The 18953-nt window shown below is 36.5% G+C and overlaps 1 protein-coding gene across 1 annotated transcript in view; it reads right to left on the bottom strand.

The window, feature by feature from the left end:
* Positions 1 to 12500: 12500 nt before the first annotated feature.
* DGKH (diacylglycerol kinase eta) overlaps positions 12501 to 18953 on the bottom strand; it is a 175548-nt gene continuing 169095 nt past the window's right edge. The window contains exon 30 of the mRNA XM_046664536.1: positions 12501 to 18400. Coding sequence (XP_046520492.1) covers positions 18348 to 18400 — 53 coding nt within the window. The 3' untranslated portion in view covers positions 12501 to 18347. The remainder of the gene's footprint in view (positions 18401 to 18953) is intronic.

The following is an 18953-nucleotide window of genomic DNA, read 5'->3' as shown; positions in this document are numbered from 1 at the left end:
GTGTTTTCAGCAAAATAATTGCAAGTAAGATACTCTCTTCATTTATTCAACAGACATTTTTTGAAGACCAGCTAGGAACCAAGCTTTGTGAGATGCGATGGGAACAAGATGAATGACATACTCTCTCTCTTAAGAAACTGCTCATTTAGTGGGAAGAGAGCTGCGTTAATAATTATGATGCAATATAATTGCTCTAGTCAAGGTATCTAGTGGGAACAGAGACAGAATGTCTAAGTTTGCCTTGATGAGTTTTAGAAGTTTCCATTGGGAGATCCCTTAAGCCAAGACTCAATGGATAAGCAGGATCTTGACAGGTGGAGAAGAGGTGGTGTTGGTAGTGGTGGTAGGGGGGAAAGTAGGGATGTAATTTAGGAGTGTGTGTGTGTGTATGTAGTGTATGTGCTATATGTGGAGCAGAGGATAATGAAACAGAGCAGGATGAGAAAAAACAGCAATTCAAAGGAAGGCTTGCAAGCTTTCCTTTTGTTTAGACACAATATACAAGGAAAAGAAATGACTTGCATTAATACCTGAAATAATCTGTAATTAAAGTTATCAGAGACTGCAGAACAAATATGAGTAGATATAAAATGAATATACGTTGATATTTAAGTTCACAGAGCCTTACAATGAATTAATTCACTAATCTTCATTTTTAATTCTCAATTTTTGCTTGTGCCTATTTTTACTCATTTTATTGTTTCAATATATTGAAGTCCATATATTAAGGCTGTATCAAGATAATTTCTATCTTGATAAAAATAGAGACTGGATTTTACTTTTTAAATTTAAAAAAGACTTCAGAGCAAAAAAGTAAAATACATTGCCAGCATGCTATAATCACTTTCAAATCAGCTGATGGGCTTTAATAATTCGATTTCCTATTGAAATTGCATAGTTCATCAAACGATAATTAAGCAAATTAGAGTGTTACATATTGGTGTTTCTTGTTGGTTGAAAAATTGTCATCATGGAGTAATGAGCTTTTAGGCATTTATGCCTTTGGGCTGAACAACCTTTTACAGGAGCCTTGAGATGTTTAATATTCTTATTGTCAGTTTAATGAGCAGTGGCTTCTGCCCTTTAATTGGTTATCACTTTTGCTGAATTTCTGCGGGGATATGCGTTTAACAAATTATAAGTCTGTTTCAGACTTCTTGTTAATTTCCAACTTAACCACACTGTGCTAAGAGTTGCTAGTTTTTAGGACCTAGGTTCTTTAAATTTGTTGACAATCGCTTGGAGCCCAGAACATAGCCTTTCAAGCTTTAGTTTATTTTCTGCAAAATAGGGGCTGGGGTTAGTGGAGAGATGGCATCAGACCAGTGATCCCGAACCCTGGTCACAGGTGAGAATCACCCAAAGACGGTGAGCAAAGTGGCAGCCCTGACTTATCCCCAAGAGATTCCAGTTTCATAGGTCTAGGGTAGGTCTGGACCTTTTTTAACATCCTTTCCAGATCATTCTTGAGCAGTCAGCTGAGCACTGGAAACTGCTGAAGTAGTGCCACATTTTTAAAACTGAGGAACTGTGGGCTGTGACCTATTAGTGCAGGGGTTGGGTTGCTGTCTGCTTCTGTAAACAACATTTTATTGGAATACAGTCATGTCCATCATTTACTTATTGTCTGTGGCTGCTTTCCTGCTGCAATGGCAGAGTTAAACAGACCTGACAGAGACCACATGGCTCACAAAGCCAAAAATATTTACTATCTGGCCCTTTACGGAAGAAGTTTGCTGACCCCTTCATTAGTGGTTATAAAATGATTTTAATAGGTTGCAATCAGTGTTTTAAAAAACAAAATAGAAAATATTAAAACAAATTGCATGTAAATAAGTGCCGTTTTGGTAAACTTGTTAATATATAAACGTATGTTTATGTATATGCATATATGTGTGTATATATCTATACACATATACATATATATTTGTGCATACTGTGGAAAATGTATTTCTCACTGTGGGTAGCAGTCAAAAAAGTCTGAAAAAAATTAAGTGATATACTCTAAGGTGCCTTTCATTTGTGGACTTTCTCTCAGGTGCTAGGGTGCTATGGCGCATGGATTTGGGTGGGAGGAGATGGGAGAAGAGACATGCGGAGAACATGCGTTAGCTGACTCCCTATGGTTCTTGGGGCCGCTTCCTACTTGGTAAGTCAGTGTCACTCCTTTAAGGAAGGTTAGTGCTCAATGTCCACATTTATCTAAAATGTCACAGCCAGAAGCAGACGCAGAACCAACTGGAATTGGGTGGATGGTGTGAGGACCTTTCAAATGGGGCTAATGCTAAACTTAGGGGTTGTTATGAGGATTAAATGTACATACAGTGCTTCAAACCAAGTAGTTCTATCTAAATAATGCTAAGATGCTACTATTTTTTATCTTTAGCCTCTTATTCTTGTGGTTGGTACCCACATCCCAGCCACAAGACAAGCACCAGAATGTTATCAATCACAGCGCTGACTGTCACATTTTGTGAATGCACCAGCCATGACACAAGGACTAAGGAAGACAGAAGGGCCAGAGCTAGGGAAGGAAAATGGGGTTCAGATCTTTAGACTACTGGGACGATTCTTATTTCCAAAATGATAATAGCAATACATAAAAATCTACTATATTTATATATACTGGTGAAAATCCTAATTTGCTAGCACTATGCTGTAGTCTGAATGGTGAAATCCTAACCCCCAAGCTGATGGTATTAGGAGGTGAGGTCTTTGGGATTAGGTCATGAGAGCATAGCCCTCATAAATGGGAGAAGAGCCCTTATAAAAGAGATCCCAGATTGCTCCCTGGCCCCTTCCGCCATGTGAGGACACAGGGAGAAGACAGCCATTTACAAAACAGAAAGTCGGCTCTCACCACACCAAATTTCCTGCTGCCCTGATCTTGGTCTGGAAGCCTCCAGAACTGTAAGGAATAAATTTCTGCTGTTTAAAATCCAGCCAGTCTGTGGTATTCTGTTACAGCAGCCTGAATGGAGTAAGACAGACTATCAACTGTTAGCTGCCAAGATTAGGGAATGGGCCTTGTGATTAATCAAGAATTATGGCTATGTAAACAAATAACTACTTTAAAGAATTAGCATATAATAAAATACAATTTGCATTTTAAAGTAAAAGTAATTTAATATGATGATTCAGACAGCCCTTCAGAATGAGGCAGTGCCTCAGGGTCACCATAGAGATTCTTGAAAGTTTTGGTTAACAGGGACTTGCTTTTAAAGGGATGCTGGATAACAAGTTTTTTTGGAGTTAAAACTCTGGTTCATTTGTTTCCTAATTTGGTTAGGACTTTGCATATTTTACCTTTATATATAATCAATTGCAAGACTGAAAGGGACCCCAAGGTGTTCTGGTCCTCTGATCTGATGCTTGAATTACTTCTGACTCAGTCAACAAATAGATATTGTGCACATACCGTGTGCCAAGCACTGTTCCATACATTGGAATACAGCAGTGAAAACTTTTCTTCCCCCATGGAGTTCGCAGGCTCTCAGCCTCTGTTTGAACTCTTCTCCCAAGGCGGAACTCATTCTGTGAGATGGCCTGGTGCATTTTCAGACATCACAGTTTTTCCTGTCAATTTCACTTGCTCATCTCATTTAGAACAAACTCAAGCCCAATTCTCCATGACAGTCCCTCAAATATTTAGACAGCTCTTACGTCCAACCTCCTCTCCTCCCACCTCTACCTCCACTCCTCACCCCTGAATGTTCTCTTTTTCAAGCTAAGAATACTCCATTCCATCAACTATTCCTCCTGGGGCAGCTTCGTGCCCCACTTGTCACTGAATGTGATAAAGACTGTTGTTTTTAAAGAAGAGTGCCTCATTATACCTAGTGGCCACTTATTAAACTGTTACCTCTTAGCTCCAAAGACACCCTTTGAGACTCTGCTCTGTGCTGCTGGGGCTGGGGCTCTGCAATACAAATGATATTACTCCCTTGCCAGCTGGTTTCCTGCCTGTTCTAACAATGGGGAGCACACGAGGGAAACTGGAAGGCAGGAGGAGAAAGGACTCACTCTTCCTGTTTTGCTCACTGTTGCTGCCAGTGTCGCCTGGGCACCGGTTCTCACTCTGACAGAAGCAGTTAGTTCCATTATCCAGCTTCTTCCTCTGACACTCCCAAGATCAGCTTCATCGCACCCATCTCCCAGAGGCACTATCTGGACAGACCCTTCCTCAGAGGTCTGAGTCCCAGCTTTGTGGGGCTCCTTTCTGAGTGCTTAAGGGTCTTTGAGAACAATTTCATCTTCTCTAATGTCTTCAACCCACCTGATAAGGACTCCCAGATCTGTAATTTCCTTCCCACGCCCCTCTCCAACATCGTCATCTATCTTATAGACATCCTACAATCATCTTAAACCCATGATGCTGAATCTGAATTTGACCGTGGTACTTTCCTTTTCAGTTGGGAGAAATCTGGGATTCTTCTCTCTTCCTAGTTTATCCACAGCCAGTCTCCAAGCGCAGGCCATTTACACCTCAGATTTCTCAGATCTGTTCCCTCTCCATTTCCACTAAAACTGTCCTAAAGAAGTCCCTCATTGTCTCTTGCTTAGAGCTCTTCAACGACTGCTAGCCGACCCCCTGTCCTTGGCCCTTTGCAAGTCAATTCCACCCGCAGAGGTCACTGTCTTTCCAGGGAAAAAGCTGATTGCATTGTTCCACCCTCGCCTCTCAAGTTCCATCACGTGTCTCTTGCTGCACTCCCTTTATGCTTCAGCAACGCCAAGCTGTACCCGCTATGCTGATTTGCTGTCTTCCCTTGCACTGTTACCTCTGCATCTCACACATATACTTTCCCTGGCTAACTGCTTTAAGACTCAACTCAATGTCACCTACCAAGGGAGGCGCCCCTAACCTCCTCTACATCCTCCCTTTCTCTGTGTTCCCCACACACTTGGTGGCTGTCTTTATCACTGCACATAAGGCTCTGTATTATGATCATCTTTATTCCTCACTAGACAGTAATCTCAAACGTCTATTTATAGATCTTGCCACTGGAGACAACACCTGTCATGCATTTAGTTATTAACAAGTGTTTATTGGTGGACTTTAAGGACTCATTACTATAAGAATAAACCAAATTATGTTTTACCATCAAGAATTCCCCCATCAGATGGAATATTACTCAACAGTAAAAAGAAACTAACTCTTGATACATACAACAATTTGGATGAATCTCTAGGAAATTAGGCTGAGTGAAAAAAAAAATGTCACATACTACAAGATTCCATTAATATAACATTCTTAAAATGACAAAATTATAGTAGTGGAGATAGATTAGTCGTTGTCCCAGGTTAAGCAGGGGGTGGAGGTGGGAGAGAAGTAAGTATGGCTACAAAAGGGCAACATGAGGGATCCTTATGGTGAGAGAACTGTTCAGCATCTGGACTGTGTCGATGTCAGCATCCTGGCTGTGATACTGTACTATAGGTTTGCAGGATGTTATCATTGGAGGGAAATGGGTAAAGGGTACACAGGATCTCTCTCTCTATTATTTCAAACAACTGTACATGAATCTACAATTATCTCAAAATAAAATAACACAAAAAGTAAGATTTCCCACCAGAAAGAATATAGACTTCACACATACTCCAAATGCATTCTCTTTATTTCAGAGGGACAATCTCAAAGCAGTGCCCTTTGGGAAAGGCATCTCTCATCATCATGTACATTAAGATCAACCATTACTCTCAGCAAAGTACAAAAATACACGCATCAGTGACTTCCGTACAATAAATACATAATCATGCACCCCACAATAAAAGGCACGGAAAACTGGTCACTTAGTAGTCATAAAAATTACTAGCTACATTAACAAAGCCACCCAAATTATCTGTATAAGGAACTGTAACAATATATTCCAAAGGTGAAAACACATAAAACATCTTTAAAATAGTATGCAATAAATATCTCAATTCTTGTATACATTTAAAAAATTATGCCATTGTAAACAGCATGTAAACAAACAAAACTCACGTTTTCTTACCATTATTAAAAGTAATTAGAGCCAAAGTTATAACCTCTGCTCTGTCAGGTATATCTCACTGGCAAGTGTGCTAAGCAGTTAAAAGTTTCACTCTTTTCTGCAGCAAACAGAGCCCACTGTGTAATAAATAGACAGACATGATCTGCATCTTTCAGATATAAGTTCTAAAAGACTACCAAAATGTAGTAAATTCTTAACTATAAATAATATGGCAAAGCCTAAATTAAAACTATCTTTTGCAATGTAAGAGACAAAAGTAACTATACTCTTATGTTTTTAACATGATGATAAACAGGAGGCAAATAATTACTGATTCTCTTTATTGAAAGATAAAATCAATGTGCTAAATATAAGGGTAACATGTCCAGCCTTCTGAGCCTCCTTCCTTTGTGGACCTTTTACAACGTCGAACAAGAGTAAAGTTGTATCGAACTAAGAATTTCCTTTTGCTAGAGAACATAGAAATGGTCGGTATTTATACTGATGGGAAACGTTGACTTCCAAATATGCCTACCAAAATGTGAATATACATACAAGTAAGGTTTTTTCCATACTTACAGACAATAAAGATAAAGACAGTTTTTTCCTTCTCATAAAGGAACCCTGTTCCCTAACCATCAATAAATATTCAGAGAGTTAATTTTTCATACCTCAAATATGTTTGTTTTGTTTCATCTCTATATCACTGCAGTGTGGCACATAAATACTAGCAGTATATTTATTATATGCTTAGATAAGAATGCTACCAGTTAAATATTACTCCCTACTCCCCATTAAAAATAACTGAGGTGGAAACATCAACCCATAACTGCAAATGGAGCCTTTGAAGTATACTGGAAAGCATGACTTTACAACTCGTCCCCTCTACTGTGGGTTTACAATGCACACCTCATATATTTTGGTGTATGTGTTATTAATGAGGATATGCATTCGTAAAATAGACTTGAAATTTAACTCACATTCTTCAAATCTATTAGTCGCTTGGATCACACATAGCACCTATGGTTGTGGAAATGGGGTTCTACAGGATTGATGAAAGATGTACTTGACAAGTGATAATCAAAGATTATTTGTGGCTGATCTGAAAATACAAAAAATTGTGGACATAAAAATGAGATTAATTCTTTATGATAGAGAATTTGGTTAGTTTTTTGGGTGGAAGGAGACCACTTCTGTGAAATAACCTGAGAAACACCTGGTTTAAAAAATGTCCTCCCAATTTTGTAAACAGACTGTAGGAAAATAATTAGCAAAACAAATTGAACTATAACAGATAAGAGTTATACTTTATTTGCATCCCCAGCATCTCATCAAATGCCAAGGATAGAGCAGGTAGAAAAATATCCATCAATTGAGTGAAGGGAGAGTGTATTTAACTACATGCATTTTTTACCACTATTTAATTTTAGAAATTATTAAGTTTTAAAGAGCATTTTGTGATCATCTTTATCATAATTTGGGGACATGGTAGAAAGGTTTTATAGAATCACAAAAGAAAAACAGATTCTGTTTTTAATCTTTATGTTCTGGAAGGAGTGATAACAGTAGCAAACAAGCCTTCCTACATTTACATCATAAAACATGCAATCATCATTAACTACAAATGACCTGAAATCACACAAATTCAGTCTATATCTCTGGCTGAATATTACTTTTAAGAAACTTTCACCTTCACTATTGTGTTTTATTCTTTCTCAAGTCATTATTTTGTGTAAGTAATCAGTGTATGTGTTTATGTGGATGGTATACACTGAAGGTCTGCAAAAGAGAAGGATAATCTTTAGGGCATATTTGTGAATTACAAATAAAAATTTGGTAGTTACGTGAAAATTCTGTAAGCCTCCTTTTAGACACAAGAATTCAGGTTTGGCAAATATTTCTCATAAGCAGCTAACAAATGATCATCCTTCACAAAGCAGCTGCTCTTCTCTGTTGTTGATCTTCTGTTGGTTTGCCCAGAGCTCATGCATGCTCACCTGCTCATGAATACACACACCCCTCATGTGGACTCTCAGTGAAGTCTAAGCTTTTATTTGTCAAAGTATAAAAATATAGAGAAATTTTGGTTTTATATTACCTTCATTCAAAAACATTTATTAAAGTCCTATTATGTGCTAACTAAACATTAAGACTACAAAGACAGAGAAATTCAGTGGGGGGAGAGAGTAATAGATATAGATATACACACATATATATATTAAATTATGATGTTATTTTAACAGAAGAAATTTCAAAATACTATGGAGCAGGGATGAAATACTTAAGTCTGCCTGGGGAAGTCAGGTAGAGCTTCACAGAAAGTTAAATTTGAACTGGGTCTTGAATGAGTTGAACTACACCATGTGATTATGCCAAGGTACTGAATTGTTAGTAGTTCCAAATTTCTGGATTACAAAAGGTCTCTAGAGGAAATGGTGAGTGAAGATGCTAAAAAAGGCAGGAGGAGGCAAGGTCATAGAGATCCTCATCCCTCATCCTAAGGAGTTAGGTTGCTATGCTATAAAGAAGGAGAGCCTATTGAAGAATTTTTAGCGAAGGCATGACAAAGTAAATTTGTGCTTTAGAAAGACCACTCTGTCAGTGATGTGGAAGACGGACTAGAGGTGGGAGAGAATGAAGGTAGGAAAACTAGTTGCTGAAAAACTATGGCGAAAGCACAGGGGAGAAAAATAGTGAAGGTCTCTACTGATAAAGGCCTGAATTAAGGCAATGGAATTAATTGCTTTACTGCAACTAACTAGAAATAAAACCTAAAATGCCAATTTTTGAGATGGACAAAAAATGAAATACATATGCAACTGCATACATACAAAAAAGACTATGATATATAGAATGCTTTTGCTTACACAATCCAAAACAAGATTAGGATTAAGAATTTGTTTTGTTCCATATTTTAGTTTATGAATTTCTTGGGAGAAGAACATAATCACAGAATGTTGCTATGAAACCTGCGTCATCTCTCAAAAGCTTTCTGAAAGCTTTTCAAGTAAAAGGAGGGGAGGAAAAGAAAGAACTGCTCAAATTTGCAATTCTTCTATCCTGACCATTATGTATATTAAAAAATTGCTGCACAATTGAAATCTGTAAACAGGCAGGTTCTAATTAAAATTATAATTAATTTTAATTAGGCTAAGGTCATCTGTATGTATATCAGGTCATGGTGGGAAGCAAATTCCCAGAAAAATGATTTCTTCCAGTCACTGCATCAAACCATTCTGGAATCATCATTTAGACATGTGCCATCATGAAAACTAAGTTGTGTCAGTAAGACAAAATATCATGCAAGTGAATTCTAATTCAGTCTTTCCCCTTGTCTTACGCAGCTTACATCCTTTTATAATTCCAACATTTTTAGGGGAAGGGGAGGCAACAGAAGCTCCAAGTTATCGTATTATGCTATAATAAATACCAGATTTAGCAAAGAAATCTTTAAGTCAAAGATCAGCTACTGACTGAATCTAAATGTCAGGTAAAAATAAAGTCAATATTCCTTTATTCCCATCTATATTTAATGATTTTAACTAGGTTATTCTAATTTATTTCCCTTAATTGTACCCAGATTTCCATTATGGCAATAATTAAGACAATCTCTAGTTGACTTTCTTTACAGGAAGTTTGAAGGTACTTTGCATGAAGGGAGTACCATTCCACAGCCAGGGAATGTAGTCAGTAATCCATGCTTTGGATCGAAGAGCAAAGAAACCATTCAGAATTCACTTAGTGTAGAGAGTAATTGATGTCACAGGGTAAAACAAGGTAAGAGAGTCTCATATTCTATTTTTTTAACCACTGATTTAAGGAGACATTTTTAATCTAAGCAAAGATGTGAAGGTCTTAATTTTAAAAAAAATTCAGTGCTATATAATGTTGACTGGGATAAGTTTAGAAAAATAAAATTACTCTAAAATTCTGAAGATTTTAGAAGTGAGTTTTTAGTCTATCTTAAAATGAATAATATGAACCTGTAGTACAAAGATGAAAATACCCATAACCTACTCTAGTACAGATAGTACTAATGTAACTTCACTCTCATTTTTAAAATGAACTTCAAGGGACATTAATTTGGACTTTCAATTTTTCCCTATAAAGCAAAGCCTTTCTTTATATCTAAAAATGACCATGGGAAAGAAGTGGGAAATTTAGGTATAATTCACACTTACATAGGTTCTTTGTAAAAGAAAAATTACCAAGTACTTATAATTGATGATAATGTGTGCCATTTCTAATTGGGAAAACTGAGGCACCAAAAGATATAGCTCGTAGAAAGGACAGAGTGAGCTAGCGCCAAAGTTAGTTATGGAACCCAATAAACCTAAACCATATTCCATCTCCAGAATCATAGAATTCAGCTATTTGTAGTATTGTAAATTTTAATAAATTTTTGTTGTTTCAAATAAAGGAAAATTGCTAACAAAGTTCAAGGCTTAGTAAGTTCATGAAAATCTCTTTAGTCTGCATGGTGTGGTCTTATCTACATTTACCATAGTTCGTCTATAGGAACTAGCTAAGCCCTTCTGATGAGCTCTCACTATACAAACCACTCAGTTGAGAAAGCACAGACACTTGCCTCATGTAATAAACACAAACAGTTAGGTCATCCAACTACCTGCTTAACTGATTTCTAAATTTCAACAGTAGAATGGGCTTCCTAAAATGACCAGATTTTTGGATAAGATACAGATACAGTTTCAGACCTCACCAGTGTGACATTTTTTAATTTTTGTGGTATTGTGCCTATCATACATCTCACACATGTTTTGCATTTCTATAATAGAAGGTGAAAGATACCTATGTGCAAAGTATTCATTTCTAAATTACCAACTCAAGCTCCTTTTCCCTTTAATTTCCATACAATGTTTCTCATGCATATTTTTTCCTGCCTTCAATAATTGCTGTTGTGACAGTAAAATCAATATAAAACTCTATGTCTGGGGGCTGGCCCCGTGGCCGAGTGGTTAAGTTCGCGCGCTCCGCTGCAGGCGGCCCAGTGTTTCGTTGGTTTGGATCCTGAGCGCGGACATGGCATTGCTCATCAAACCACGCTGGGGCGGCGTCCCACATGCCACAACTAGAAGGACCCACAACAAAGAGTGTACAGCTATGTACCGGGGGGCTTTGGGGAGAAAAAGGAAAAAAAAAAAAAAAAAACCTCTAAAAAAAAAACCAAAAAACAAAAAACTCTATGTCTGTAAAATTACAGTAAACTAATTCTTAATTCCTACTATAGTTTTTAAATAGTTCACAATTCATCTACTGCTTATACTACAAAACAATAGAACAGTCAATTTGAGGCTTGCTAAAGTGATTTCTTTGGTATACAATACAGCCTCATGTTACGTCAGAGTGGTTTTTTCCCTCCTCAAAAACATGTGATTTTATTCTGTGTGGTATGTTGTCCCATTATGTTGTAAATTTTCAGTTTTTTAAACAGTTTAATAGCGAATATTTTTAAGCAGAAATAATTCAAAACTCAATGAAAATCCCATTGACTTAACTGACAGAAACAAACAGACAAACCATCATCCATCATGGTTACCACGAGTCAAGAAGCCCAGAGTCAAATGCAAAGGTGTTCACAATACACACACCCTGGGATCCCAGAGCCCGCCCCTGGAGGGATGTCGTATTTTGGGGGTTCACGATTCTTAAAGTTCGTTTGAACGTCATATTAGCAGCATAACCACTGAGATCTCTTTTACAACAAAAATTGAAAATTTACCATGGAAAAGAAGTTCTGACTTGAAGATAAAATATATATTGGCAAAACAGAGCACAACGAATCCTTTGGCTACATTAAATTCTTAATGTTGATGATTTCATTTTGGCTTTATGCCTTTTTCCATATTTATTTTAAACATTAAAATTATTTTTTAACAAAGTCCCTATTCCTTTTCAGTTTCTATGATGGTAAAGAATACAATTTTTTACAAGGGAAAAAACTGGGCATCTGTTTGACAGAAATGAGTGCTTCAAGTATGTAAGTAAATCATTAACAGAGCTATTACACTCTAAGCAACAGCAGTAACGAAGGAAAGAGCTAGAAGATGCATTTTGTATAAAGATTAAATTTCACAACATAATAAATAAATGCACTGATTTATACAACTTGTGAAAAGCTTCTACTGATGATTGTAAGTAATACTGTCTATTACTGATTTTGCTGTTATCAGCCCTGCCTCACATAGAAATTTAAAGGTAAAATTCTTGCCCCCAAAGCCACAAAATACACAAGACTGGTTTGTTATTAAATATCCTGGCTGCCAAAAGTCCTGCAAACAAAAATACACCTTGGCAGTTTGAACAACCAGCATGATAATTATTTTGGTATAAAAAGATAAGAAAAATTTTAATATGAAAATTAATAAACCCAGTAAAAGGAGAAACTTGTTGTATAAATAGACATTTTAACATAAAGGTGAGACTTTTATCTCACTTACGAGGAAGAAAAAAATTCGATACAACTTACTTGAAGATTTGAAAATAATTATCACATTTTCCCAGCTCTAGATAAATATATTACTCCAATTTATTAGTCATCTTCAATATACAATATATAGCTCACAAAACTGGGAATGTTACAATACGAAAACCTTTCACAGCACTAGTTACCAGTTACCAGAACTGTAAGAAATCTTTAGCTACATATCAGCTTAATACTTAGACTACAGAAATAGATATGGCTAAGCTGTGGTAAACGTAGTGCAATCAAACAGTAAGAACCACAAAATATATTCTTTTTCCTTTTTAGCTTGTATATCTAACTGCATTATCCAACTTCAATGGTAGTATCGATTGAGTACGAAACTTATTTTAATGTATTTTAAAAGTAACCCTAAGTTCTCTGAGGTTTGGTTAATTTATTCTTGAAATGCAGTTCCTATGAAATACTCAGACTATTTATAAATTCCCATACAATGAATAACTTGTAGCTAAAATGAAGTATTTTATGTGGTGTTTTCTAACTTTTAAATAGTGGCTTGGTTTCTATTTTTCCAACTAAAACTTGGAAGTGCATAAAAAAATTCAGAGGATATAAATATATGTAAATAGAATATCTTAGTTACATACAAGGAATTAATCTGCTCACCTATATTAGTAATATGGGTTTTTCTGAAACATCGTTACTGAGTTTAACGCAGTCTCAGTTACTCTGTTAAACTTCTTTTCCTGAAAATAACAGAAGGAAGTATACAAATAGGTACAGTCCAGCTGTCTTTTATCTCTCTGTTCTCCATAGTGATACACCTTTATAGTTTTTTCTTCTAACAGAAATATCCCTAAACAAAACTTGGAGAAAATAATAAAGAGAAAATAGTAACGAAGATTAAAAAATTAATGCTTTGCATGTTATAAAAACCAATAGTCATTGCCTTTGTAAAGTTCTGGTTGTTTCTTTAGGAAGGCATCCTATTGCAAAGGCAACATTATTTCTCTGACACAGAGACCGTTATACAAAAGTCACTGTGGAGATGTCATGGCAGAGACGAACAAGTCCCAGGCCCCGTGGCACTTGGCGTAGGGCAGTGAGAGGAGAGAGAGAGGCGTGGCAGCCAAGCCCAGTGGGAACCGTTTGGGGAGGCTATTCCATTGACCAATAGTATTTGAGAAATCTTCACTTCTCACGCTTTTCAGCTGATTTAAAGAATTCGGTGCTTTAAAACTGCCACTTGTATCATCAATCTCTAAACCCACTGTTTTATTCAACTTGCATCTGAGAAATGCAAGATAAGTCCATTTTGGGGGGAGGCAGCAGGAGAGATCCTAGATGTCAGGGTTGAGAGATGCAATGTTTTTATAGCTTAATGAAAAGCTATATCTGTAAAGAATTCATATCTGTATAAGTGAAAGTCCATTATGTTGTCAGCCCAGTCAGAGATAATAGATAATTTATGTTAAAAACGATATATAGAGGCTTCCACTATAATTTTCTAAGTCACAGCTTTGCATGAATATTTCCTTCCTCAATTCCTGTTAAAAACAACTTCCTTGAAGATTAAGGCGGTGCCCACTTTATTCATGAAAATCAGCTAAAGAATCTCTAGGCAGTCATGTTTTGGTAAATTATATCAATATACAAAAATTATTAAGTGAAGGATTATTGACAATAAGTCATTGGGAAAGATCTTATTACAGAATTAAGTAATTTGTATTTTGAGGATCAGGAATATGATGTATTATTTTTCAGGCACTATTTTAATGAATTATTAACTATCTGAAAATCAAGATAAGTTAGCGTAATAAGAAAAACATTTAGTCTAGCAAAACGTGCCCTCTTTCAGGGCTTTGACGACACATTCACTTTACTTGTAATCATTTCAGTTCTTTTTTCTTTTTTGCATGCCTAATGATTCATGTAATGCGTGTGCACTGCTGTGTGTTCTCAAGCATGAACTATGTCAACAGGATAATCTACTGATAAGATGTAAGAGAAAGTGAAAATGTACAAGTGGTAGGAGACTGACCCGGTCTTACCTCAGTACATACTCTTCTGAAATGTTCCTTGTGACTTAAGTTGTGAACAAATGAGAATGCCACATGAGCAGCAAACTGAGCAAATGGAGATATTTGTGACGTAGACGTGGGATGAAAGGTTGGAGAAAGGCCAGCTGTGCTGGTCAGCCAATCTCCTGTATTCCACCTTAGCTACTAAAACATAACAACCGGGAAGGTAGGGCTCATCTGGAACCAGAAATAAGAATAATGATTGAGAAGGAAGCTCAGTTGGAGTGATAAATGAGTTTCAGCTCATTTCTGGGATTAGCTGGAGAATGGATAGGAAACAATGGATTGGGCAGTGAGCTATTCTGAGGACCTTTTGAAGACCTCAGATTCTTAATATCTAGGAGGGATAAAACAAATCTAGGCCAGTGCTAATAACTTAATGAATCCTGTTAAAAGGAAAATTTTGATTCAGTAGGTCTTGAGGAGATCTGCATTTCTATAAACTCCCAGGTGATACAGATGCTGCTGGTCCATGGACCACAACAATGATCTAGACCAGTGCTATCCAGTAGAACTTTTGCAATGATGGAAATGTTCAATATCTGTACTGTCCACTGTGGTTACTGAGCACTTGAAATGTGGCTAATAATTGAGAAATTAAATTTCTAATTTAATTTATATTTAAATAGCCCCATGTGGCTAGTGGCTACAATATTGGACAGCACAGATCTGGACAGTCACGGGTCACCTCTTCTCAGCCAGAGGAATATATATATGATATCAATATATATCATGGCCTCCAAATTATCTAATCCATAAATTCATTTAGATTAGCACATTTCCTTTTATAAAATGCAAACTGTGATATTAGTTTCTTTAAATTGTTTTATTCCTAACACTTCACTAGATGACCCACAACGGGTGCTAAGGTGGGGAGATGAAAGGAGTAATTTTGTAGTGGGAAAGTTGAGGAAAGGGTAGCACACAGCAGTGAGAATGTGAGCAACCACCACTGTATTGGGCATGTGGGAAAACAGGAAGCCAGGAAGCGGAAACGGAACTCAGAAAGGGAGGTGGAAAGACACCGAAGAGAAAAATTGAGTACTCTGAAATTTTACTTAGGCCTGACTGTGTTCCTTTCCTTCTTGAAAAGCAAGTTCTTCCTCAGGAAAATGAGAGTGAAAGGAAGTGGATGTTGGCTGTGATTCCCCTCCCGAATTATCAAGGAGAGGGAGAGCCTAGTGGGGAGGAAAGGTGAGACCTGGCTATGAGGAGCAGGCTTGAGCTTCTCAGCTCAGCTTGTGTGAAGCAAGGCACACAGTCCCCACGGGGACTCCCCAGAGCTGTGATCAGATCCATGCAGAAGCTCTTCCCTTTTCTGTAACCCCATCTGCTATAAGAAGCTGGCTCCTCTGTGACGCTGACAGGGCCCTAAGGAGACTCTGAGGGCTCTGTCCTGGCAAACCTGGTAAGTGAAGTCATTTGGGTCCCACACAGCCCTGCTAGACAAAGTGTACAGGAAAAACTGCTCTCATTTAACAAAAAAAAGATATCAAAATTGCCATTTTAAAGGATTTGCCTCATCCAAAAGCCACTTGCAGGAAAATTCTAGCTAAGGATTCCATTAAGTGAGGTTTTACAGCATACAAAAAGATGTTACCTGAGAGTGAAAGATCAACATCAAACAAAAAAAAATTCAATCATTTACATCTTAGTCTTAAATTCTAAACACATAATAGCTTGAGAATCTTTTCTATTGCCAAAGGGGTATTTTGGGAGAGTAAAAACCAATAAAGATTTTTACATTAATTCATTCTTCTCTAGAGCTCCTCGCCTCCTTGCCCCACCCTTTCCTTTGTTGGTGGAGCTGGACGGGGGCTGTGATCTGAGAAGAGCTCCGAGAATCCGGCACCTCATATTCTGATTTCACAGAGAAGTGCCCAGAAGAGCAGGACGCCCTGCAGGGTGGGGACTACAAAAGGAACTGGAAATGAAGACTTTTGATTTCATAGGTGTGGGTAACATTAAAATGAAGTGAGTAGCTCTGTACTCTTTTAAGCTACTTGATATGATTCCCTTTGGAAAATCTCCATTTATTCACAACTTAGGTAAACCCTTGGTCAGGAACCCATCAGGTTCATTTATTTTTAAGATATCTAAGTTTTGTGATGATACTAGTAGTTAAATAACCAAGTTATAAATGAGAATAAAGTGTCAAATATTTGAACTCTTTTGATATAATCATATGTCTGACAAGAGTTCATTTTAAATGCTTTCCCATCAATATTTCTCTTTAAGCATTCGGCAAATAATTGTTTAGAAAATATCAATGAGAGTATATTTCAAGACTACATGTACATAAGTGTGAATATACATATAAATGTGTATTTGTGTATATACACATATGCGTATATGTATATAGGTGTGTGTGTATATCTATTGAGCACCTACCTAGAAGGCTACTTTATGAAAATTGTCACCTCTGGGTCAGTACCCTGTTTATGTCTCTTATAGAGAAGATTTTTCAACATTATAGCTAATATTTTTGGTATATAATGTCTAAAGAAAGCTTATTTAAGGATATTTTTGTGACTTTTTGATATGTATGCCTTTGGCTTTCAAAGATTTGATCATTGTAATGTTGACTCCTAATGAGCTATGCTGAAGTACAGCGGTTTAGAAAAAGAAAAATAGTATCTACCCGATAGGATATAAATAAGTGAGATAATAATAATAATGTAAAGCCCTTAAGAAAAATTTTAAATCTCTTTTGTTGGGAAGTTCATGTCAGGAGTCACTTTAGCTCATGGGTGGCCCAGTCAGTACACAGTTCCCAGCTAAGATCCGGGGGAAATTCCTGGATGTCAACAGTCTACTATATTACAAATGCAAACAAAGTATTAAATAATTATTAAATTGAAGTGAAAAATAGGAACAAAATGTGGGAATTTTGGTTTGGAAAGCTAGAATAAGTTTTGTTAGGCAAAAGAACATGTAATTTTATGAAAATATCCAGAGAATTTTCTTAATGTGCACACCTACTGTTTATGATAGGCTGACATAAAATTGGCTTGCATAAGATGTATATCATTTGTTGATTATGGCACAGACACATGTTCACAAATTCTAAGATACAGAATATTTATGCAAAATTCCACATCAAAGAATAGAAAAGTGCCTTTAGCCAACAAAAAGGTACTTAGGTAGTAATAAATTAAACTCCATTAAAATTGACACTAAAGCTAAGTGTTACAATATTAGATGTGACATGCAAGAGAAAGACAGACAATTCAGGCAGAAACATCGTGCATTAAGATTTGCATTCATTCATAGTATTTGAGGGGTTTGAACCATATTCTTTGACCACTGAGTGCTAGGAATCTGAGGTGATACCAATATAACATTCAAAATATAACTTAATTTACATCCTAGTCTCCTAACCAATAATTTAAGGAAGAAGCCAACGCTTCCAATAACAAAACCTAAGAAGTGTGAGCCACATATTGTTATGCAGTTGCATGGTAAGAACATTCCATCTGACAAATTTAAGGAAAGTAAACATCTTGCAATTCCACCTTTTAGACCATGCAATTGTCTCAGATTCCCCCTTCCTTCTTACTAATATAAGCATATTTGAACATGTCATATTATCTGCACAATAAGAAAATGGCTTCATGGAATGTATTTTTTTGGCACAAAATATTTTCTACGATCTCAAATCAAAATTTTCACCCAAAGCAAAATATCGAGCCGTAGAGGTGCTTCAGTGGTGCTTACTCAGCTAGGGAGAAAACTACAAGACTAGCCAATTGCTTCAAGAACTTTGTATTAAGTAGCGATTACTTCCCTTGCAAGGAATAGCACCAGTATGATTACACCTCAGCCTGGGGAGTGCTTCTTCCGAGCTCTTTAATTCCCTGGAGAATTCGCTTCACATGACCCACTTTCGGTATCCCCAGGTCCTAAAAAAAGAATAAAAGGTAGAAAGAGAGAAAGCAAAAAGAAAGAAGACAAAGAAATTTATTGCCAAGAGAATTAAATATTTAACTAGCAAATAACATAATTAACAATCAGTTCATTTATTTTAGTTTATATTCAATGATTCAGGAAGTGAAAGCTAGAAAAATAAGATTATAAAATAAAAATAACCTGACATTGAAAAATTACCAACCAGTGAAACATCACATGCTACACAAATTCTTAAATGTAACAGTCTCATAAATTACATACAATGGCAGTTCTTCAAGAGCCAAAATGAATTTCTTCTTTTTCTTTTTCTTCCTTTTTTTTAAACACAGGTCCTTTTGGGATCTCTGAGAAAAGTGATGTGTGACACCAGGGCATCCACAATTAGTCCTAAGGCAACTATACATTTCCTTGCTAAAATGTTAAATTTAAAAGTAAGGCTTAATCTCAACGGAAGATATCTGTGCCCACTGCCTAAATTTAGAACTTAACTGTATTTACAGTTGCATTTAGAGTCTTTGATTTGAGTGGAATATTTAAATGTTCTTT

Source organism: Equus quagga, chromosome 6, assembly GCF_021613505.1.
Source record: "Equus quagga isolate Etosha38 chromosome 6, UCLA_HA_Equagga_1.0, whole genome shotgun sequence".
Taxonomy (NCBI): Eukaryota; Metazoa; Chordata; class Mammalia; order Perissodactyla; family Equidae; genus Equus; species Equus quagga.
This window is presented reverse-complemented; position numbering and strand designations above follow the sequence as displayed.